General features: G+C 40.9%; 1 protein-coding gene across 1 annotated transcript in view; it reads right to left on the reverse strand.

The window, feature by feature from the left end:
- The window catches only part of SYNE1 (spectrin repeat containing nuclear envelope protein 1), a 2,173,401-nt gene that overhangs the window by 2,063,593 nt on the left and 83,460 nt on the right, over positions 1-26,348 (reverse strand). The window contains exon 6 of the mRNA XM_044089035.1: positions 6,156-6,320. Coding sequence (XP_043944970.1) covers positions 6,156-6,320 — 165 coding nt within the window. The remainder of the gene's footprint in view (positions 1-6,155; positions 6,321-26,348) is intronic.

Consider the following 26,348-nt stretch of genomic DNA (forward strand, 5'->3'; position numbering starts at 1 on the left):
CAGTAACAATAGTACAGGAGAGAAAAAAGCAGGCCTCTCATTTCAGAATCACTAGAGAACTACAAACAAGAATTCTAAAGAAAATAGTTGTGAAGATATTAATGACAATCTTAAAAAGAGCCAGAAAACACTGCAGCTAAAATTCGAAAAAAGAAAAAGTAATGGATTAATACAACAACATTTAGTAGTGAAAATGATGACTGAACACCAAGGTCTTGGGAGGGAACAGATAAGAAAAAGTTGATACTCAGTACTGAGGCTAAAATTATGTGAAAAAAGATGAAAAAAACTATAAAAGAAATACCTCAGAATAATAAAGTGGTTTGGGAGCACCTCTTTATATGAGTCTGCAGCTATGCAAGACAAAGAGAGTTCTGGGCAAGAAGTTCTTATACAGAACATTATGGGTAATGGGATAGACTAGTAGCTTGATTAATTTATCAAAATGGAGGACATCAGGAATTGCCTTTGTATTTTTTTTTCTTACAGACTGAGAGATGACCTCTGTCTGATCAGTATGACAAGATCTGATCTGAAAGTCTATGCCTGAAACATAAAACTTGTAGAATGAATGTCAAATTGAGTAATTTAACAGTAAAATAATATAAATCATAGAAAAGGCAACAAAACTGATGCATTGCATACTCCTTAAATTCAGAAACAAATAAAACAATGTAGTATGTTAATTAGTATGAGGAGCAGCCAACTATAGGGCAGGGTTGATTCAGAACTATAGCACAATGTTGCTGGACTGTGAAATATGTCAGCCAGCATGAATGTATAATGATACTGAAATGAGCATCATTATTACAACGAGAATCATGGTGAATGTAAATCGGTGTCAGTAATATGGTGCAGTAATTCAGAAATATATAAATGTAGCGTCACAAGAAATGACCATCAGAACAGTTGTTCACAGTAAAATCCTTGCAGTCTGAAATAGAGACTGAGAAAACATGTTCGGAGTATTAGCTACTTTAACAGATATGTATATGCACAAGGCTGATCTCACAGCTGGTAGCCACAGAGGTGCACTTATTTTCCCACTTTTCCACACAGTCATCTGACCATGCCAAAGATTTCACCTGCTTCATGATACTGAGACTTCCATGTTGACAGAGAAGCACAATGCAGGAGCAGGTAGAGATGTGTCACCCTCATGTCTATGCTTGTGAGATGCATGGTGTACCCGTCAATGTGGACATCAACCTATGTGCAGCTTTTGAGAATAATGGCTATGGATAACTTCCAGCAACTAACAGGTGATGTGGTGGGTGTGTCCTAGGCATCTGCCTCAAGGAAACTACACTAATTTCTCAATGTCATGCTGCAGCATGTGAAGAAGCACATATGCTTACCATGCACCACAGATTAGAGAAGCAAGAACATTCTGGCATTTTATGAAATAACCCATTCCCTTGAGGTACTGTAAGCACTGACTTGCACCCACTTTGCCATCAAAGACCCACATGGGAAGCAGCTATCAACTGTCATGTGATCTGCAATGCACAGAGTATGATATACATTGTGTTAGTGCATCACCCCGATAGTTCCCATGATTCCCACATATATCACACTTCAGTCTTACATGAGTGATTTGTAAGAGGAAGTTGCAGACTCTGCAGCAGAGGAGGTTTCTGTTTTGGAGCACATGGTGCATACAGCCACAGGGGATGATCATGCAAGAAGGAGGTGGATACTGTATGTTGTGGCAATGGCCAAGAGGCAGTATTGAATTCACAACTATGCACCACGTTACACATAGCATAAAACAATTATGCATGCAGTAGTACAACCAGGCTATACTATGCCATTCTTGGACTGGTCGCACTATGCATCAGACACAGGCTACCTTCATAATAGAACATTAAGGGCAGGGCACAGCTGCCATCATATGCATATGTGAGGAGAGCCACAGTGACATATGTTAGCAATAGGCATTGTGTGTGTGTGGGTGGGGGGGGGTTGGGCAACTTCTGTTAAGTGAGTGATTGTGTGTCTCTTGGTTTGTTGACTGAGGTGAACCATGAAAAATGTACAAGGAGAGGTGGTGTCACTGGTGTGGTGTACATAGAGAGAGGATGGTGAAGCTTATGGGTGTCTATGAATCTTCAAAGACACAGCTCTACCAGGAGATGTCACACTGTGTTGTGGTCTGACAGACTGGTCTAGGCCACCCTCAGGACTTAGGTGCTCCAATTATGCATGTCCTCATCCACAGGGTTATTCTCTCCAGGGATTGTCATAGATATGATACACGGCACACACACACACACACACACACACACACACACACACACACACACACACACACACACACACAAAAGAGTGCTCTATGAATGTGAAGTGCTATGGGTGGTTTTAGCATAAGTATCCTGGCCATGTATGTCTGTGTTCATGAAATTCCATAGTGCCCTCAACACTGCTGGATATGCAGAGGTGGTGGTACTATGGGACCTAGGCTGTGTCTTTGTTCTCCCTTGGTGGGCTTTCCCAACAGAAATGCAAGAGAACAGGCCATGAAAATGGAAATTGCAATGGCAATGATGTATGGTCATACAGAGGCATCTGCAGCATACAGACACCCTACACCAGCTTTCACAAATGCAGATAATTTGGCCAGACCCTCTCAGAGGTCATCACACAGACCTCATACAACATCAATCAGCTCTGCTATGGCTGCAGTGGTATTCAACTGTCCCAATATATAATGGTCTTGCATACCTCCTTTGCGGTGGGCATGGAAAACTTCATCTCGGGAGAGATGGTGGTACATATTGCATTGCCAGCCACCAGTATTCCAACCATGACTCCCTTCTCCATATTCAAGGGAGCTGCCAACTTACAAGGGTGTCTCTGTCACAAGGTAAAGGTTTACTCCTTGTGCTAAAGTGTCAGCCAACTCTTGTCCTTGTGTGACATCCCAGCACTGAGAGGTGGGTTGCAAAGGCCCAGAAGCAGTGTCCAAGGAAGGTGTAGATGATATGCCTGTCACTTTAGTCATGCCTAACATTTACACAATGACCCTAGAATGTGCAGGCTGTTGCAGGCATCATCACTGGGCTCAGATAGTTCTCAATGTAAGGGATGCCAATATCCACAGTCAAGACTGACATCAAATCACCTATGAAAACACACCTGAGTGTACTAATGCATTCCTCTCAAACATCTGCATCCAAGCGAAGGTATAATTATAAAACAGAGTGACATGCAAAATATCTAGGCAACACAGCAGACTGAAACTGCTGTTGCAGTTCCAGCTGATCTGTAACAACAAAATAGCCATGCTCATTAGGTGTATGGGTCTGATTTAGCAGGTTCTATTACAAGTTATACATATTAGGAAATACCCACCTGGGTCATCATTAACTGACATCTGAGATGCTTAATGAAGTTTTCTTCCCAGGTAAGACCTACACTGGGAATGAAAGACCTATCACAGATCAATAACAGAGGTACCAGGAGCTCCTCTCCATCAGTGATTCCACTGGCAGACCCCCCTATCCATGGCCCTTTGCTCCTCTGCCAGGTAGGTTGTCCTATTGCATATGAATGACTAATTGTGTGAGTGACTCTGTGTCTTACTGGTCATGCATTTGTTTAAAGTTGCTGTCTACATTAACCTGCTCAACAAGGTCCTGCCACTGTCCTTATGTTTTTGAGCATCCACTAACCATGTTCATGGAAAGCCTCCAAAAATTATCATTCTATGTCTGAGAGAATGTCTCCTTCCTTCTCCTCTTTTCCTCTTTCTCTGTTCCTCTAGGATGTGTACCTGTCAATGTAAAGAAACACATACATGTGATTTGTTGGCATGATATACCCCAGTAAACTGCATCTCAGTACCACACAACAAAGACCAGTTTTACCATGGACTGTGTTACTACAAACCCATAAAGAGGCACATGCCACTTTAACAGGTGCCTGACATTCAGTGGTGCTCAGTATAACATACTAATTAGTATGTTTGTGCCATACACCAGGCAGCAGCAGCATTAACCTGCAATGAAGAGCTTAACATGACATATGGATAGCTGAAGCATGTCATGTGTTCTGTATGTTAGGGTTCCACAGCAGCACACATACTGCCCCCATCAAAAGCTTGGATGGGTATACCTTGCCTGCACTTCTAAGTGTTGCAGTGCTACAGGGTCCAACAGTGCTTTTCACTGTCATTTTATGTCACCCACCCTGCTAGTGCCATATATCGGCCATGGTGGTGCAGCGGTTAGCATTGTCGCCTCACAGCAAAAGGTTCTCTTGTTCGATTCTCGGCTGGAGCGCTTTCTGTGTGGAGTCTGCATGTCCTCCCCATTGTCGAGTGATGTTAAAGACATGCAAGTAGGTGCATGCGTGAATGGGTGTGCCTTCTTTGAAGGCTGGGCATCAGACTGGCAACTCGGCACCATAAAAATCCACTGCCAATCATTAGCTGGGCGTGTGTGGCGACCCCTAACCGGGAAAAGCCGAAAGACCCTGCTAGTGCCAAAGATAGTGAATGACAGCCAAAGTATGCCTGCTCTCTGACCTTAGGCCACTGATTTAAGCCTCAGTATGCATGCAGCACAATTATAGGGTGTGGCCTAAGGCACACCATCCAATAGCATGGAGTGATACCCCCTCATATGACCCACATAGTGCTTCCTACACATGCATGTTTGTAGGACGCCACTCTACCTTCTCTCAACTCAGGCATACTGTGACATGTTATGGATGTATTACAAGGAACTACATTACTGAAATCTAGACTTTATGATTAACTTCTCCTAAAATCCCTAAAACAGAGAATGACTGTATGTTCACCTCAAACTCCTGCAATGCAGTACTAGGCCTGCATAATTAGGCATGGCGATTGATCTGGCCTACCCCTCCAACAAACACTGTCGCTCTCCTGCAGGCACCACCTACCATAGGAGATAACTGTAAAAGGAGAATGGACCTGCCATTGGCCTGTACACTATATGATTCATTGCAATCACACACCTTTAGACCCAGTTTAAAAATTCCACTCCCCCTCCCAAAAACAACATGTGCTGTAGGAATGGCCACTCATCACACAAATATCTACCAAGCAACAGTGTCACTCTGAATACTGTCCTCTTTAGAACCCTATCATCCTCCTTCAGGTACATTCCCTAACACAGGGGATTACTCAGGCCAGGCACATAAACCCATATGATAGCCAAAACAACAAAGGGCGCGCGCACACACACACACACACACACACACACACACACACACACACACACACACACGCACGCACGCACACACACACACACACACACACACACACACACACACACACACACACAGTCTCCATCATAACCACACCACCAATATGCCCAACTTCCTACAAAAACACATCTTGGACCTCCTGCTATAACATTTAAATAACAGAGGCAGTCTACTTCAAATATGTCACTAAGGCAGTCTATTTCAAACATGTCAATAACTTCTGGCTGTGTACATTTTCCCAATCAGCCGTCACTTATCAACTAACCCCTTTCCCCTGCTGGAACAATATGTAAATCTACAATCACCACAGAACTGTATTTGATTTACAAAAGCAGTTTTCTAACATTTGAAGGCAACGTCTCCAGTTTACTCACCTCAGTGGTAATGTTTGTGAAAGTCTAAATTTGTATTTTGGATCCAAAATGGGTTACTATATGATTCTGCTGAAATTAACAAATGCCATATAACTGAATATGTGGAAGTCCTATATGAAACAGTTAATACAGAAATAGTGTGCTGTGGTGGTGGATGCGACTCCCTGACATAATTCAAGTAAGTCACTAGGAGTCTGCTCTTTTTTCCAGTAATGGCGTTACTGGCAGCTTTGCAGAGTGTATTACTTTGAAGGAATAAAGGAGGCAGAAGGAGTGGGTGCTCTTATAGATGATATGATGTAGAAATATAGGTAACATGATGTAGAAATATGCAGATAAAAGTGTTGAAATAAGGTCTAAAATAAAACTGGTACAAAAAATAAACAGTTATATTGTTAACCTGAAGATGAGGAAGATGAGCTAAACCAAGCTTTACAAACAGAAAGCTTGTCTTCTACCCTGATATAAAGAAATTAAGGTTGACAAAAGAGCTGCTTAAATCCCTATTACTCAGGCTGTGAAACAGATGCATACACATTTCCTTACCTTTACTTTTGACAGCTTCCTCTGTACAGCGGCTGTGTCACCAGATAGCTCTGACCAGCGATGAAGCTCCTCTTTGGCTGAGTTAAGCCACTCTGTGAAATCATGCACTGCATCGTGGTACTGTTGGTGCTCTTTTGCAATATCTTCCAACTTCTTCACCTTTTGCTGAAGGTAATATTAATATTTTAACAATATAGCTTTACAACTTATGTTTTCATACATATTTTTAATATCACAATCATCTCTGTTTCATAACTGTATAACTAATAAGTACTAAAGTAAATCATTCCAAAAAAGTCATGTAATTTGGGGATTACTGAACTATTCCAAACAAATGTAACAAACATTTGAACTTCTGCATGCTTAATGTTTTACTGCACTTTTAACAGATTCTACTACAACATGTCACATGCTAGTATCTCACGACACACACTCTCACTGTCAATGTCACCTGTTTGAAAGGCAAAGTGCTCTGACTCCCACTAGCTAGAGCTTACTTAGTTACTTAACCCACCTAGCTCTAACCCTGATCCTATTAAAATGTATACCCTACCAGTGCCTTAATTTTAACCCTAAAACTCCCACCCAGTTCTTAACCTGAGTCCTTGCTTACTAACCCTAAAATTCCACTCTTTCTCACCAAATGTAAAGTCCCTATCACTTCCTAAAACTAATATTCCAACCCATTTGTATATATACCAACATCCAAGTAGCACTTACTCAAAAAAGGGAGAAATCCCCCAGCCTCGAATAGAAAAGTGATTTTGTGTAGATGAACTCCGATCATTGGCGAGTTGAAGCTCTGGCACTTAAAGCTGCAGAATTCCAGCTTCATCCATCAGTAGGGTAACATTAAAACTGTTCAAGTTATTTTTAAGCTAGGGTGATTTCTCATGCTAAGATTCTAAAAATGTGGACTAAAACATCATTTTATTTTTAGCAAATTAATTTTATTTTAAATATAGTGTTTTTCTAGCTAGGACCATAGAGCAACCTGAGCTCTTTCCTGTCACTCAAAGCTCAAGGGTTCAAGCTTTGTCAGCCATTAGATGACCTTTGAAAGTGTTCCAGTTATTTTTAAGCTAGGACGAGCAATGCATGATTAAGATTTATCATTCTAAAATTCTAAAAACGTGGAATAAAGAACCATTTTATTTTTAGCAAATTTCATTTTATTTTAAATATAGTATTTTACTAGCTGAGACCATACATCAACAAGAGGTCTTTCCTGGTAAAGCTGTTGTCTCGGATTTAGTGGAAATGTCACTGGAGACTGTTGAGATTAAAATAAGATGTACAAGCTTCCCTTTTCTGTATGTCCCTGATTTATCCCACTGTTGTGTTCTGCCTTCCAATGTGGAAAAGTAAAAGACATGGTAAGGCATCAAAAAGGGAGTTTTATTCTCAGATATTGCTTTATTTCTCCTTTAGTAACATGCATTATTATGAGCACGTCTCATCATTAAAAATATTAAACCATCTTGTTACAGTGCTTTACTGTTCACTGTGTCATGAAATAATGGATGTTAATGTCAACATAAATGTGAAATTTAACAGAAAATATATTCTTAATGGTAATATTAATTTTCTGATAACAGTGGACTGAACTATTAATGAATAACTTAATTAGAAACACTGTTTTACATTACTCTGATGGACTGGCATCCACATACAGTACTGGTTTCTAACTTACATCTTTTGTTTGTTGTGATATCTTGTGGTTCCCCAAAATCCAGAAAGTGGTTATTGAAAATGTATATGTGTACATATATATATGTCTGTTTTAAAAATATCCAAGTCCTGAAATCAGTGTGAATTCACAGATATGTCTGCTAACACATTTGCTGCCACACATCTGCACAATGAATAATTTGCCCCAGGATTGCCCCTGTACTACTAATGGACAGAGGCAGCTGCTAAATGCTTTATTCCATGCATGGGTCCCCTCCAGTTATATATGGTATGATCCCAGTTATTTTCATTAGGGGTAATATATAATTATTGACCATGGGATGGATACGCCTAATCTATAACCAAATGGGACAGGTTATTTCGAGCACAAAAAGGGAAATTGCTAGGCTTAAAATGGCCTGCAAGGACAATTTACCTATGAACCTATGTATACTGAATAATTTCTGCGAACAAATTGTTTTTTATTTTTGATTAATTTATGCCAGCCTGCTCTGTAAAATGCTAAAAACCACATTAAAAGAGAACTTTATATATATATATATATATATATATATATATATATATATATATTATATATTATATATATCTTAATTTTGGCATTTTATTCATATGGACTTGCCTACACACACACACAAAAAAAAAAAAAAAGTTATCTGTACCTGTTGTTCAGAGGAATGAAACATAAACATATAACTGTAAATACATCTATCCATCCATCTAATATGCTTAATTAGTTAATGAAAACAGAACTACTTATTCTGACACAGGATTAGAAATAAATAACATGCAACACTTATTGCACAATTTCTTAATTATACCAATATAAGTTATTAAACCACAAGAAAGGAGTATGACAACCAAACTGAAGTGCTAAGGGCTACTAATTCTCCTGGGAAAATAATTTATTTATTTTTATTTTACATTTGTTGACCGGGTTTGTCTGACTCAGCTAAGTAGCCCTTTTTTAGCAGAAGCCCAGGGAGAAAAGCTCCACATGTTCTACAGATTATCATTTACAAAAATAACTAAATAGTCAACATCTGGTGTACAGAAAATATTCAAAGCAACATATACATGAAAAACAAGGATTTACTACAGTAAATTAATCATTATATCTGTCAGATTTAGAATCTTACATCATTCAGAATAAACCGGCATAGTACAGTACAGTGTGGCTGGGCCTATATTTTAACATAAAACTATTTCTCTTTGGAAGACACCAGGGGTTCTTGAAATGTATTATTAGCAAGAAGAAACAATCTGATAAGTTGAAGGATTGAAATAGTTACTGTTGTCAATCTAACTTTGGTGTTGAAGTGAGTGAGCAGATGTTCATAGTACTCTGTACCAAATGTCTCATTCAGCCTTGAATATGCTAGTAAACAAAGCTATTGGTAGAAATTTCAGGCATTTCTGTGTTAAAGTACAAGAATGAAAAATGGTTGAATGTGAAAAAAGAATTACGTATACAAAGAAATGTGTAACATAGCTGCCATGACAAACGTGGAAAGAGTGCATGGCTATTTGAATAGGGAACCAATGGAGTATTTATCTAAAAAAAATATTAACATCAAGGCACTGATTTTGATTTTCACCAATATAACTAAAAGAAAGCCCTTCCTCCAACCATAGTGCACTATCACTGTACAAAAGGCAGTGCCCTGCTAATCCAAGCCAACATGCCACAAAAATGAAAAGGAACGATTTTTGTTGCATTTAGTCATCAAACAATAGCAGTACTGAATATGGACTTTAAGGCATAATGGATAGCTTTTCTCCTTGATTCCCTTGAAAAAGAGCATGTCTGTAGTTTTGGGTTAACTACCAACACTTGTGTTAAGACCAGCATTTGGGCACTTGTTTAGTTCTGTACGTACAATGACATTTTTTTCCTGCACTTTTTTGTATATTATAACATTTCAAATCCATGCTTCAAAAAAAGAAGTTATGACTTACCATAATGTTCCATCTGTCTTGTCGATCTTCATCTATTCTTGACTTGTGGGTGTATGAATCAGTTCCTTGGAACCGATCCAGCCGTTAAATAGCTTGCATCAGCCAAAAAAAAATCTCTCGAGCTACTAGTCTATCTACAATGCCCCTCTCTACATTACCTCAAATCAAGTTTGCAGGATTACAGAAGAAAATACCTTAACTCAAACCAGAAGCCATGTCCAAGGTGTATCCTAACAAAGAAACTCAGGACACCATGTCACTCCACCAGAACTCTATAGGAGGGGGCAGGTGAGGTGGGACACAAAAAAAAGATGAAGATCGACAACACAGATAGAATGTTATGGTAAGTCATAACTTCTTTATCTGATGTTGTCAATCTTCATCTATTCTTGACTTGTGGGACAGTCCCCAGCTACTTTAGATCCTGGGTGGCCCTACAGAAGAACATTCCTGAGAACCATAGAACGAAAGGAGGCTCTCCCCCTGGAAACCATATGCAATTTGTAATGAATAATAAAGGTATGTGGTGTAACCCAAGTTGCAGCTGTGCAAATGTCCAACATGGAAGCTTTAGAATGAAAAACAAATGAAGTCATCATAGATCTGGTAGAATGTGCCTTCATCGGCATAGGGTGTCTTAGATTCTTTTTCATGTAAATAAAGGAAATGCAATCCCTTAACCATCTTGATAGAGTAACCTTAGAAAAAGGTTTGCCCAAGATTGCACTTGAAAAAGATACAAATAATTGTTCTAATTGTCTAAATTGCTTAGTTCTGTCCAGATAAAAACGTAACTGTCTGCGCACGTCCAGAAGGTGCAAGCAGTATTTGACTTTATTAGAAAAATTTGGGAAGAATACAAGCAAGTCTATAGATTGATTGATATTGGCCTCTGAAATCACTTTAGGAAGAAAGGATGAGTTTGTTCTGAGTGACACTCTGTCTTTATGAAAAACTAGATAAGGGGCTTTAGAACATAGAGCCTGTAATTCAGATACTTGTCTCGCCAAGGTAACAGCTATAAGAAGCAAAGTTTTCCAAGACAGAAATTTTAAGTCATAGGTAGCTGCAGGTTCAAATGGAGGAGATGTATGACACTGCATTACAACAGTCGAGTCCCATGGTGGAAGAGGGTCCTTGCATGGGGGCATTAAATGAATAGTGCCCTTAAGAAAAAACTTACAAAGCCTGTGGGAGATTAAGGGCTGATCACTGAAACTGTTATGGAAATTTGAAATAGCTGCTAAGATAACCTTAATAGTGGAAGCAGACGGTCCTTTACCAATGATGGTAGCTAGAATCTCTAGAACTTTTTCTACTGGTGCTGAAAAAGAATCTAGACCATTATCACAAGCCCAGATAGAAAATCTCTTCCATTTACTACAGTAGAGATTCCTAGTGGATGGATTATGGGATGTCAAGAAAATGTGTCATACAGGAGATGGGATGTCATTATGCCTGGTGGCTAACGGAATTGGAGAAACCAAGCAGTCAGCTTGAGGGTCTTTAGAATGGGGTGCACTACACCCTGAGGATGGGACAGAAGGTCCAGAACTGGGTCCAGAATACACAGGAGTCGAAGTAGATGAGGCCAAAGGAAGGGAAACCATATTTGTCGAGGCAAGTAAGGTGCAATAAGGATTACTTTGCTTCTCAACTGAGTTGCTTTCTTGAGGAATAGAGGGATCAGAGGGAAAGGGGGAAATGCATAAAGGAGATCTGGGGGTGAATCGAGGAGAAGAGTGTCTCTGGGGTACTCCCCCTGAGGGGAATTAGGGTAAAGTAGTTTCTGCACTTGTTAGGGAGTGATGCAAACAGGTCACAGCAAGGCTGGCCCCAGTGAAGAAAGATCTTCTTCCCCACTCTGGAGTTTATAGATCACTCATGAGGCATGAGGATGCATCTCATTAGCTTGTCCGCAATCACGTCTGAACTCCCTGGGATGTAGGTTGCTATCAGAAAGTGGTTGGAAGTTATGGCCCATTCCCACACTTGAAGGGTTTCTCTAAACAGTGGGTAGGACTTGGTTCCCCCCTGTTTGTTGATGTACCAGACTCTGGACATGTTTACTGATGGAATAGTTATCATTCCTTGATGTAAGGCAGAATGAAACACTTACAACACCAGAAGCACTGCCCTGAGCTCCAGAACACTGGTATGCAGATTTTCCTCAGAGGGTGACAAAGTGCCTTGGACTGTCTTCCCCAGATGATAATGCCCCCCCCACCCCATCTGGGAAGCATCCGTGGTGACTATGGCCTTAGGCTGAGGGAGGACAAAGGGACGGCCAAGAAGAATTTCCTTGGATTGCATCCACCAGAATAGGTTGTTTTTGCATCGTCTGGATATAAAAACTACATGATTTGTGGGATGGGTTATAATAGACCATTGGTTCACAAGCAACCATTGAAGAAGTCTCATGTGAAACCTTGCCAGTGGGACTAACATGATCATTGCTGCCATGGAGCCCAATGCTTGCAGAATTTACTAAGCTGTATTTTGCCTGAACAAAGAATAGGGTGAAACTGTGACTGTATTTTCTGCAACCTGTAGAGGGGAAGGGATGCCACACAAGACAGTGTTGAGACAAGCTCTGTTGAATTCCATCTCCTGAGATGGGGTTGAGACTTCACAAGATGGACTGCGATGTCCAGCTCTTCAGATAGCTCCAGAATGAAATATGTTTTTCATAGAAGTAGATGCCTGGTGGAAGCAGTGAGGCACTAGTCGTCTAGGTATGGAAACACCCAGAATCCGTGGAGTCTCAAATGTACTGTGACTGATGCCATGCATTTGGTGAACACCTTGGAGGCTGTGGTGAGACTAAAGGACAGCACTCTGAATTGGTAATGACTGGTTTCTAGCCAGAAGTGGAGAAACTTTCTTAAGCGTTTTTCCATCTTTATGTGGTAATATCCATCTTGAAATTTGACAGAGCACATACAATTGTTTTCCTGTATGAAGGGAAGTACTGACTGATCCGTGACCATCTGGAACTTTGATTGCTGGACAAATTTGTTTAGAATGCAAATCCAAATTTGTTCTCCAGTCACCTGTTTTCTTTGGCACTAAAAAGAATCTTGAGTAAAATTCAGATCCTAATTGGTCTGGTGGGACTTCTTGGATGACTTTTTTCAAGCAGTTTTTGTATTTCTAATGCTGATTGATCCCTCTAACTGGGTGGAAATTTGGGGAGTCTTGCTTGGGTTCTAGGGTAAAGGGTGAAGGGGATTGAATAACCTCTGGAAATAATCCTTAGCACCCAGGCATCGGTAGTTATGCATCGCCAGGCAGTTGGGTGCAAGGAAATCTCCCTCGACTGCCTCCAGAGGCAAACAATCATGCTCCCTTTCAGGAGCGCTGGTATGGCTGACCAGAGGTGGACTCCCTGGAACCCTGATTCTGCAAACCAACCCTGCCTCTAGGGTGGCGTCTTCCATTGTAACTCACCCCTCTGCCCTGGGGGGACTCCATACCATGTGTGTCCTGGAAAGGCTTCTGGGACTTCTTGAACCACATTTTCCCACTCCTTTGATTCCTGGAGTAGGATCATTGAGGAGTGGAAAAACATACGCCCACAGCAGACAGAGTCTTTCCTTCCTTTTTACACCTGGATGGATTTCCTTAACTGTGCCCAAATAATGAGGATCTGTCAAAGGCAGCACTGACGAAGGAAGACTTGAATGGTTCCGCAAACTCGCACAAGTGCATCCAAGCATGTCAACAAATAGCAACACCTGAACCTTCTGACCTGGTTTCCCCTTCAGCTGCAGGCACAATGAGCCTCATGCATGAGTTTGAAATTGACTCCAGGATAGCTAACTGAGAGGCCACCTTTTCTTGAACCCCCTCAGCCACTGCTTCCACTGGGGTATCTGACAGCTCCTTGACCAGATCCCTCTGAAGTCTAGTAAAGTGTGCCAAAAAGTTCAAGAACCTGATGGAGAAGGTTGATGGATACATAGACCTGCTTCCTAAATCTGTCCATCGCCCTAGACTCTGGGTTAGGGGGATGTACAGTAGAACTTTCCTCTGCTAGTTCTTTCTTGGTGGCAGCCACTTACCACCACAGAATCAACTACTAAGCCCTTTGCCCAATGTGGATGGTGCTCAGGAGTGGAAAGTATTTTGTTAGGTCTCCAGAAGACAGGTTCTAGAGAATCGGGTGCCTTCCAAGCCTGTTGAGTGATCAATTTAATTAGGTCGTCAGCGGGTGGGGTCACCCAGGAGGTAGATGGGTGAGCACCGAAGGCCTGCAAGTACACAAATTCCTCAGAGGAAGGGTCTTTAGGCTTCCAATCACTTCTCTCTTTTTGGATCTCAAGAATGTGAGAGGGGGGCAGTGGGAAAACCTGCCCCTCATCGAAATCCATGTCCTCCATGATGGATTCTTCAGGAGAATCAAGGTGTTTCCTCTTACACAATCTCTTCCAAGGTGGCTCTTCAGTGGGAGGATTTGAAGAGGACTCTGAAGAGGGTACACCTTTAATAGGTAAGTATTGTGACCTTTGAGCTCACTGTCCAGGGATAGAGTTTGGTGGTACAACCGATAAACCCGGGGTCAAAGGGTGAGACTCCGGTAACACAGGAGCCACCTGAGACAAGGCAGTGGCCAAGGCTCTTTGCATGGCTTGAAAGGCAGAACCCCCAGAGAAGGGATGGCAGCCCAGAACCAAGACAGGCAAACTCGGCCCGAGAGACCCACCTAACACACCAGAACCGAGGATGGGTCTTCTGTCGGTGCAGCCCAAAGAGACAAGGCCAGCCCCATAGAAAAAATCTGAGCTGACTTAAACTCCTTGGGAGCGATGGCAAACACACAGTCCTGATGGCACCAAAAGCATTGAAGACATAAAGGTTGTCCATGAGGTTGGAGTCAAGAGCTCTAAAGCCTGTGAAGAGGTCAGAGGAGGAGAGTAAGAAGGGATTGTGGGAGAGAAACCCCTTGCACCAGAAGGGAGAGGGGGCTGAGAAGATGAGGGAAGACCCTTGGCTGTCAGGATCTGATCCACCATCCTTAATATATCAACTTCTGAGAGACTTCTGGTAGAGCAAACAGATAATCCAGAAGGAGACTTGTGTCTCTCTAGAAAGGAGCTAGGGAGTTGTCCAAAGGAGGGTTCAAAGGGGGGGGGGGTAAGTGGTCCTGGGCTAAGTAGAAATGTCAGTCTTCGGCACCATCTCTGCAGCCGTGGGATATATCAGCGCTCCCATGACAGCAGTGACAATCGGTGCTGCTGTCAGAACTACAGGCAAAGGAAAAGTGGTAGGAGTTGTAATTTGAGTGGGCGCCATGGTCGGCGCCGACTCGAAACTACAGGCAAAGTAGAAGTAGTAGGAGTTGTAATGTGAGTGGGCGCCATGGTCGGTGTTGACGGTACTGGTAAGGGTAACACTGCCAAACATTCAGTCCATTCCAAAAGCTTCAGAACCTTAGATTTCAGTTCTGAAGAGGAACCTGCAGATGCATGCTTGTGCTTTTTAATGGTCGGTGCCGATGGAGATGTCGGCACCGAATGGGAAGTTTTGGACCAGAGGCCGGAGGCGACTGGTTGGTCTTGGACAAGGCTTCTTCAAAAGGGGCTTTAATGAAGCCCTTTGAGAATAAGCTTATTCTTATGTTCTACCAGGGCTCTATTCCTGAAACCCTGGCAGATTGTACAGTCAGTACTTAAGTGGGGTGCACCCAAACAATAAACACAACAATCATGGCCATCTGAGTTTTGCATTTTCCTGCAGCACACTTTACATTGTTTGAAGCCAGTAGTGGAGCTGTTAGATTTATCTGCCATCATGCTAAATAAAAATCGGAGAGGCAGAAAGAAAAGGAAAGAGGAGAAAAACCAACAAACAGTCACACCACAAAGGAAAGCACTACCAACAATGGCAGGAAAGATTCCTTAATGGTAAAGGAGAGGAGGAAGGGCACTACCAATGATGGTAGTGGAAATTATGAACAGTAAAGGGAAAGGCAACAAGCGCACTCACACTGAGGGGTAGACCAGAAAATTACAGGGTTCTAAGACGTTTAGAGATTAATACCAGTAGAGAAAAAATGGACAAAAATATAAAGTTTTACTTAGCTACAAGAGAGAAGTCAGCTGACACATCTTGCTGTAAGAGCAGTAAACAAGATCTGAGGTAATGTAGAGAGGGGGATTGTGGGTAAACTAGTAGTTTAAGAGATTTCTTTTTTGGCTGACGTGAGCTACTTAATGGCCGGATTGTTTCCGAGGATCAGAACCATACACCCAAAAGTCAAGAATAGATGAAGATTGACAACATCAGATTACATTTTCTCTTATATATTTTTTTTCAATTCTTCCTCTCAGTTTCTACACCCATCACTATAAACACATGAACAGTCAAATGATGGACTCTCTCTTTTTTCAAACTACATATTAGCTTCTGATCAATTGTTTATTTACTGTCTTCTTTGACTTATCTCACTGCTCTATTTGACCATTTCTTTCTTCATTCGCTGAATCTATTTACGTGTTGCCATCCATTACAATCCCTTAATATTAGCAGGTTTTAGTTTTACATTACTTTATATCTTTCAGACTTCTTTACACATTTCACCTGATTTTCACTGAATTTGTGAATTCTGATGGTACACCTGACTGCATAAAATTGCTGATTTATTTTTTATCTAATTCCTTCATTTCTTACAGTGGAAATATTCATGCCCATACATAGTGCATAACCCATCCATGGTTTATGTATATGTGCCCATAAATAACCACTCCATCAATCTTTTTCTCCTCTGGATCCCACATCATTGTGCAGGGCAGATACCATGCAATTGGTGCTGCTATACCCTCATTAGTGATGATAGATGAGCTTCTTGTTTTTGTAATGCAGGGTATATGCACATACATGCTGGATCTAGGCCATTCCTGGTGGCCTACAGACTGCAAACTCATGTCTTTTGACACTCTATGACATGAAAGACACCTGAATAGTCTTCTTGTGTATACTACTGTATGTGTGCTAATTCAGGTATTTGTTGTTATCCACCATTCCCAGCTCTTGTTCTGACACCAGCAAAGTTTCATTATGCTGTGCTGACTAGATATTGTTAGCATATGCCAGCAGCTGTTGTTTGACTTTGTAACTCATTAGAATGCAGCAAGCAAAGATAAATGAGGTTTGGGAACAAAGCATTTTGTCCAGGGACATATTTGGTAAGGGTTAGAGAGAGTTAAATGAGAGTGGGGGGAGGGAGTTTGTTGGGGAAGGGGTTAAGACTAAGATATAAAGATAGGCTTTGCTGGATTCTGGGAAGGGAAGGGTTAATTTGTTAAGGGGACCTTAGAGGAAGTGAGGTAGATGTAGGGTGGGACTTGGGTGTTTTATATGAGTGTAACTGGAGGAATCATATTTAGGTGTGATCTTGCTATGTGCAGGCTTACATCCACGACGACCTGTAGGTACTTCAGTGGTCAGGTAGGCCTTGGATTAATAATAATGGGCATGGAGTTGGGTACTGGTTGAGTTTTTATATATATGTATATATATATGTATATATATATATATATATATATATATATGTATATATATATATATATATATATATATATATATATATATATATATATATATGTATATGTATGTGAGGATTCAGAGTAACGGTTGGTGTGTAGTGAAGCATTTAACCTTTATGGAGGGGGAGGGGGTTGGTTACAAAGTGTAGATGACCAGTTCACTGTAGCAGCTTGTGCTACCTGCCAGAGGAGGATTCAGTGGGGCGCATAAGTTTGCAGGGAGTGGGAAAAATAAAAAAAATAAAATAAAAGGAAGAGCCAGAAAACAAGAATAACTAATGAGCATTGGAGATCCATGCTTTGTGGGGGATGAGGGGAGTGGGAGGTTCCTTAACCTTTCTTCTGAACTATGCAGTTTTTCACAGTGTCCAGATTTTGGCTTCTTATTTGTCGCCCATTCAATAAAGTGCATTTTGGCAGATTTGTAGCAAATTTTTCTGATGGAAGTGTTGAGAGCAGACAGTGGAGTTTCAGACTTCATGTCTTTCTGAAAATTCATATTAATGCAAAACCTGTTATTCTACCAACTTTCTAAGTTGGGAGAGCATTATTTAAAATGGCCCATTGTAGTTATGGCTTTGGCCAGATTTCTTGCTCTAAGAGGCTGGGTGGTATGTCCCATGCTGCTTTGGTGGGATGGTGTAGGGTTTCTGACTAACACAGACCTTTCCATACCTCTTGGTTGTTGCTTGGAGGTTGCTAGTTTTGGGCAGTAAATCCAGAGTTTTCTCTTAATTTTGCCTCATTCCTCATAAAATGTGTGCTTTCCAGGCAAATCACCGAGGTTTGCGGTCAGTAAATCATGCCATATACTTGAGTTTCTGACTTAGTATTATTCAGGAAGCACATACTTACATGAATCCTGTTATTCTTGCAACATTTTCAGTTTATAAAGTAATATTTCTGATTTATCCCTATTGGGTTTCCTTTGCCTCCCAGTTACTTAAGGCTTTCTTCAGATTCCTGGTGTAAGGAAGTTGACAGGTATGCCCCTTTCTAATTTTCATGTTAATTAAGTGAATTAGGGCACTTCTGTGTGCGATGGTGCAGTGTTGGACAGAGTTCATAGAGCTTGACTTGTGCTTAACATAGCACACTACTGAGCAATTTACAGATCTGAAGCTGGTTGTGAAGCTTTGTACTAGACTGAAGGGAATGTTAATGGATTTTAATCTGAGAGTAGTTTTTTTTTTCTTTTTTCTCAAGGTCTTAATGTGTTCTTTCTTTGTTACAGATGATGAATATGCAGAGCTTGTGACAGAGTTGAGCAGCCATTGTGTTGCAGGTGGAGGAACTGTTCCAGGAGGTGCATCAGACTGAGTCAGGGATGGCATATGACCTAGGGGAATCCAGTTGGAAGAAAGAATTTCTGGTGGCAAAGACCAGGTTGGTGGCTCAAGGAAAATAGCACAGCAGCTGAGGGATGTTGTTGCAGTGTATCTTCCAGCTACTGGAGTGATGCAGGATGGAGTGGCAGGTAATAACATGTTGTTGGAGGCCTATCTGGCAGGGCAGGTTCAGAGTAGGGTGAAGTTGTAGGTACTATGGGGGAGGTTCAGAGGCCTAATGAGCAGGGACAGGGTGAGACAGTTGGTGGGGAGGATACTGTATGGTTGGCTTTGGAGAGCTTGGGGCCATCTGAGAGAGGGGTGGGATTGATTTCTGAAGTTGGGTCAGATTTTGGCTTGCAGCAGGGGGGACTGGTTATCTACACAGGCTTTGGGGAAAGGGGCAGGGCTGCTTATCTGATGTCCCTACATATCGTCCTCAGTTAAGGAGAAGATTTGGAGGGAGGAGTATATGGATGGCTTTGAATTAATTTATAAGGAAGGAGTTCAATGATTTGTGGAAGCAGACAAGATTAATGGCAAAGAACTTTTGGTAGCCTTAGCAGCTTTGGGGGGGAGGAAAGCAGGTAGGTTGCTTCCCATGACCTGAGATAATTTGGTGGTAGGCTTCATGTACTACATGGCCGTTTGGCTGGAGAAGTATAATGCTTTGGTGTTACCACTCTTGGCCTACATTCTTATGATTCAGAAGGCCCAGAGGTTGTGGGCAGGGACTGCTTGGTTGTGGTATGACTTATGACCAGAGGTTCTGGAAACTGAAGGCAGTTGATCACTCCCTCCGTTGGGAGGTTCATTATCCTGACATATGGCTAACCACTATGATGGACAGCTTTGGAGCAGTTAGTGTATGGGGAGCACAGGGGGAGAAGTGGTGGGGGTATGTTGGGCTTTTAATGCTGGATATTGCTCATTGGTAGGGTGTAGATTTTCACATGCTTGTTCAAAGTGTTTGGGGCTGCACCCAGTGATACAGTGTGTTCAGCAAGAGGGCAATTCTGTGACCTCGGGATCGCTAACCACTGAAGTGGGTGACTTACCTTCTTCTTTTCTGGGGATTCAGAATCTGTGAGTTAGAGGGAATTTTTGGGGGCTGTGGGGGGTGTCCTTTTAGGGGCAAGGTGACACATTCTCCCATTAAGGTGCAAGTATTGCAGTGGATGCTCCAGCAATTTCCTAATTATTCTTTTAAAGAAGAAATAATTGATGGGTTTTCCCAGTGGTTTTGTATTAAATCAAGGGTGTTGGGGGATGGAGTAGTCTGTAAAAATCTGTGATCTGTAAGGTGAAAGGAGGATATTTTGTGTGGTTTGATAGAGTGGGAACAGCAGAAGGGTAGGTTGTTAAGGCCTTTTGATACCCCCCTCCCATTTGATAGTTTTATCATTTCACTGCTGAGTCTAGTTCCCAAGCAGGTATCCAAGGTTTTCCAGCTGATTCACCATTTGTCTTACCCAGAAGGGAATTATGTTAATGACTTTATCTCAGTGGAGGATGCTAAGGTCAGTTATGCATCTATGGAAGATGCCATTCAGATTATTAAGTGGTTTAGGGATCCGTGGTTAGTGAAGGTGGGCATCACATTGGCATTTTGCCTTTTGCTGGTATGGGAGGATGAGTGATTGTTGTTGGGTATGGTAGTTGGGAACAAGTTTTACTTTGACAAGGCTATGCCAATGGGATGCTCAGTATGCTATACCACTTTTGAGAAATTTAGTTCTGTAGTTCATTAGGTTTGGCAGCAAAATGTGGGCAGACAGAGGGCGGTGCATTACCTAGATGATTTCTTGAGAGTTGGTGATGGGCTTAGGGTGAAACTGGTATTTTTGCAGGAGATTTTGGGGGTATGCAAAGAGTCTGGCATCCCTTTGGCTAGGCAGAAGATGGAAAGCCCAGTTAAGGCACTGGATTTTTGGGTTTAGTAGTAGGTGCAGAACATGGGTTGTTTTGCTTGCCAGCAGACAAGATAGTCCATTTGAAGGAGAAGATTGGGAGGTTTTGTGTAAAGTTAAGGTGCAGATCAAAGAGGTTATGGAGGTTTCGGGCTTTTTGTCGGATAGTTCATCCAGGTCATACCTTTTGTAGGTCAGTGGCCTTTCTGCCAAAAGGGGGGGGCAGCAAACATCATTGGGTCAGGATTACTAAGTTGGTGTGGATGGATTTGGCACTCTGGTTGTCCTTTTTGGAGTGGTTTAACAGTGTTTCCTTTTTGCAGTCGGATTGGGTTGGTCAACAGGAATTGCATTTGTTTATAGATGCATCTGGTGGTATCTGAATGGGTGCACATTTTGGTGGGGAATAGTTTACGTCTCATTGGCCTGCAGAATGGAGGGATGAGTGGAAAAGGGATGTTGCCTTTTTGTAGTTAATGTCAATCTGGGTTGAAATGGTAATCTGGCAGGAGTGGTTGAGGGGAAAGAGGATGAGTGTTTACCAAGAGGGTCTATGGTTAGGCATTATATGATTTTGATACATTTATTTTATAGCTGCCTGAGGATGAAGGGTTTGGTTGGAAGAACTATTATTGTGTTACTTGGCTCAGGCTTGGGGGGCAAGGTAAGGAGGTGCAGTCAGCCAAGATGGACCTGGCAGCAGTTAATATATTTGCGCAGGTGGCAGTGCTGCATGATTTCATGAAGTCCTGAATGGTGGGGCGCATGTTGAGAGGATGGGGTAGAGTGGTTGGTGTGAGCCTGGATATGCATTGGCCTTTGACATGACAGGTTTTGAAAGTTTTATTGAAGGGTTTAGCTTTAGTGGTTGGTGATTCAGTGGATTATGTTTTGTGGGTAACTTTGTGTTTATGGATGTATTTTGGAGCATTCCAGGTGTAACAACTGTTGGGGTCATTAGTTGGGAGAGATGTCATGGTTTTTCCGGTGACAGTGCACATTTGGTTACATAGATCTAAAACAGATCAGTTTAGGAGGGGCACTTAGATAGTGCTTGGGAAAGATAGGACTTAAGGCCTGTGTCTGGTGGTTTGGTCTGAACGATTGATGTGGACTCATGGAGAGACCTCTGGATTTGTTTTTTCAGTTGATTAGTGATAAGGTGATAACAGGTAATCAGTTTGTATATGCAATAAGAAGAGCTCTGCATTGTATGAGTTTTCCAGGAAAGAGGTTTTCCATGCATTCTTTCTGTATTGGTAGGGCTTTTCATTTGGCAAGGGAAGGCAGATCCATTGAGGACATCTGGAGAGTGTGGAGGTGGTCTTCATATTTTAAGTTATATTAGGTATTGGATTCAATTGATAATTCTTTTTTTTTTTTTTTGTCTTTCAGGAAAGAAGATTGTCATTGTGGGCCATTTGTGTATTTATTGGGTGGTGAAGAGGGCAGCAGTTAAGACGGATGCAAAGGAATTTTGTTTGCATTGATTGGGGTGGACAGTTAGTTGACATGGGATTAGAGGTCTTAGATGGAATCAGCTTATGGATGAAGTTGCAGTGATACGGTCATGGATGGGGCTTCCCCGAATATTGGTGATACAGTTGGCTGGTAATGATTTGGGAATAACTCCTAAGAAGCAGTTGGTAGATACGATAAGGGAGGATCTGGTTATGTTGCAATCATTATATTCAAGCATGTACATTGTATGGTCTGAGATAGTACCAGGTTTGTGTTGGAAGAATGCCACTAGTTGTATGGCATTGTAGCAAGCACAGATGTTTATTAATTTTAGGCTGGTGTGGCAGTTGAGTGTTTTGGGTATGTATATGATAGGCCATATGGATTCTGGTGACAGGGACCCAGTTTGGTTTAGATCTGATGGGGTGCACTTGAATGAGTTTAGTTTACAATTGTTTAATGTGCATTTAAGTTTATTTTTAGAAGGTTTGGTGACCTGGCCAAGTCATTTGACACAATACCCCACTCGGGCATTGTTGACAAACTCAAGAGGTTAGGTACAAATATCGTATGTCACCCAGTGGATAGCCAACTGGTGCACAGACAGGACCCAGGAAGTTAGAGCTGGTGAGTCCACCTCTACAAAGAGGTAAGTCACAAGTGAAGTCCATCAGGGATCAGTCCTTAGACCACTCCTTTTTAGCATTTACTTCTCAGAAGTCAAGGCCAATGTCAGTCATCTCTGGCTGGCTAAATTTGCAGATGATTGCAAATGAGGAGCTGTCACTGAATCTCACACTGACACAAATATTTTCCAGGAGGGGCTGGCACAGACAAATAACTGGTGTCAGAGCCATGGACTAAAACTAAATGCCAAGAAATGCATAATAGTATCCTTTGGGAAGTCATCAATCTCTGGTAACTATCATATTGACAATACACCCCTTAGAGTCGACCCAGTAGTTAGGGACTTAAGGACAGACATAGATAGTAATCTAGCCTTTGATCATCATGTGTCTACAGTGGTCAGGAAATCATTCTATGTAGTGCAACTTATAAACAAAGGTATGGCATATAAGTCCAAGGAAGTCACTGTTCCACTGTATTCAGAATTCATCAGACTTATTATTGAGTACAATGCACCCTTTGGTATGTACCTAACCAGGCATATCCCACAAATGGAACGTCCACAGTGGTTCCTCACTAAAAGAATACAAAATGAAAAAAAAAATGAGAAAAGCAAAACTTGCACGTCACTGAAGGTAGTCCCACACAAAACAAATAGTCTATGGAACAACTGCGAACATACCACCACAGACCTGAAATGACACTTTAAAATATGAAAAACGTTTATTAAAATAGGTTTTCGGTTTCTAAGATAAAAACAAACAAGAAAAGAGTAGATTAGCGCTTTTAGCAGTAGCCTTCTTCAGACTGTGTATTTGTTCCATTCACTAAAAGAGTACAGGGCGTAAGTAATATGTCCTATGCAGACAACCTCAAGGCCCTATCTCTGTATTCTGTCTCCTACAGGCTTTTGAGGGAAGATCTATGCCTGGCATACATGGCATTGTCAGACCCCACTCTGATAGACCTCCTTCATATCAACAAAACAAACAGTACCAGAATTACCCATTCTAAAGACTTAAACCTTGCCTGTGATATAAATAGAACCTGCTGGAGAGATAGGTATGTATCCCAGAGACTACGCCATCTATGCAACAGGCTCCCTATCCATGTGAAGCAGAGTTCCTCCCAAACCCAATTCAAGTGCAACTTGGGCAATTGGATGGGAAACCGGAAATTCATCCCTGGTTTGGCACCAATGTCTCCAATGCAAATAAGTAACCTGTAAATGGTTCATCTCCCAGGCCCATGCTTACACTTATCAAGGGTATCAGAACTTGTCAGAGATTTGGGATGCATGGCTAGGCTTAAAAAGGCCCGTGTGGTCATTAGCCTAGTAAACACCTATGAACCTATGAACCTATAAGCTTTACCTATTCTTTATGTGGTCTCATAGCTAGAGGGCTGTAACCAGTGGAGAGACATGGAAAATGTGCATGACAGTGGTAGAGAGCCTGTAAAATTACTGAGTGTGCAACAGAGAGATGTGGAGATAAAAAGGGAGAATGTTTCTCATGAAAAAGCCATTTCAGACACAAACCATGTGAAAAGTGGATTAGAGCACATAATAATCACTAAAGTGAAATAAGGAGGTTTGGAGAATGAAATATTGTGTGTAATGATTAATGAGACAAAACCAACAGACTTCATGGCAGTTTACTGGTCAGATATAGTGCCTGAACTCTTTCTAGAGGACACTGAGACACAGGATGAGAGGACTTCTAGTTAAGTGGATGGCGGTGATAAATTAGAAGGAGGAAAGGAGATTCAGGGAAAAACAGAAAAAAAAGGTCATGCGTTTGTTATAATGCAAAGACTGAATTTGTAGCTGCTGGTAATATGTCATACACAGTGGATGTTGCTAAAGAAACTGCTGTTATGAATGTTATTAAAATGTTTGAAAACCTGAAGACAGTGGTAAGGACTAAATCCAAAAAGGGAGAAACTATTAATAAATATTAAATGTGGGACAATATGATAAGCCCTTTATAAGCCCTTTAGGTTTTAAACCCAAAGATATAAGGGTTATTATTCAAAATGGAATTAAGACTTGTTGTGAAATAACTTTTGATATGTTTGAAAGTACACAAAAGATTCTGACTTTATTTGATAACAAATCTGTCTGATTTCCATGAAAAGATTATTCAGTTAAAGGGAGTGATATAATGTTTGAAATTTATTTAACATTTGTCAACCAGGAATCTCTGACTTGGAACAAAGCCAATTTTCAGTGGAGGCCCAGGGAGAAACACTCCAGATGCATGTCTCTAAACATGGGAAGAAACCAACACAATCGCAGGGAGGACATGCAGACTCTGCACAGAAGGCACCCCAGCTGAGAATCGAACTGGAAAACTTCTTGCTGTGAGGTGACAACACTACCGCTGCACCACTGTGCCATCCACCCATTACATTTGCAATTTCATGATGTTATAGATAGTGAAATAAGATGTTTTTGAACAACAACAATGCAAAGCTGCATGGAAAATTAAGAAAACTTTGATAACCATACATTTTGGAATGCAGGATGGGAAATGATAGAGTATTTGAATTGTAAGGAAGGAAAGGTGATGCATTTACCAATTTTTGTTATTATTAATGAGAATATTTTCAATGTGGTCTGAGGAATCATTTAATTAAAGAATGCCCTAAAAGTAGATGCTATAAATATGGCGATGTGGGGCATGAAATGAGGGAGTGTAAAATGAAATGTAGGAGATGTAGTAGTGGGGGTCATTTTTGACTAGACTGTCATAAAATGCAAAAAAGCACAGAAGAATTTTGTGAAAAAGATTCTAATATGCGTATTTCACTAAGTGAGAAGGAAGGAAGTGAGTTATGGACTAATGAAATGGAGGCAGTAACTACAAAATGTAGATGCTGATGATAATATTATTAACAGTGAGGTGATAAATCTCAGAAATATATATATATCTCAGATAAATATGAAGAATATGAAGAAGGTGGGGGAAGAAAAGGCTGGTTATATAAAAAAGGGCACTATAGAAAAAATGGTCAACAAAGGAAAAACAAATTATTACAGAAAAAAAGCTGCAAAGAAAGGAAAGGGTTGTTTTAAAAATAGCATAATTAAATATTAATATTAAGAATAATCATAGATTAGGTATAATTTCATGGTTTAATAAGCAATATTGTGTAGATTATTAAATAAGACAGCTTAGGTAAAGAGAGGGAAGACTTTCTGGAGTTTTGTGGAAGATGAGTTTTCGGGCATTATTGTGATGATAAAAATGCCTGTTATTAAGGTACTAGTGCTTTTGTCACTCAAGCAGGGAGATGTGTAGTATGTGATATTAAGTATAGCATTTTATATATATATATATATATATATATATATATATATATATATATATATATATGTATATATATATATATATATATATATACACACACACACACACACACACACACACACACACACACACACACACACACACACACACACACACATAAAAAAGAGGGAAGTGTTATTTGAAATGTATAATGATGAACGTGTATATAGTGGCGATTGGTCATTTTAAATGTATTTTAAGAAAGGCAATAGAGAAAATAAATAAGGATGTTTTTCAGCTGTAGATGAATGATGAGGGATGGGATGATAAAAGTCAAGAAAAAAGGGACTATACATACAGGTGAGGTAAAATTTGGACT

Source organism: Protopterus annectens, chromosome 1.part0 (genome assembly GCF_019279795.1).
Source record: "Protopterus annectens isolate FY-2018-M chromosome 1.part0, PAN1.0, whole genome shotgun sequence".
Taxonomy (NCBI): domain Eukaryota; kingdom Metazoa; phylum Chordata; order Ceratodontiformes; family Protopteridae; genus Protopterus; species Protopterus annectens.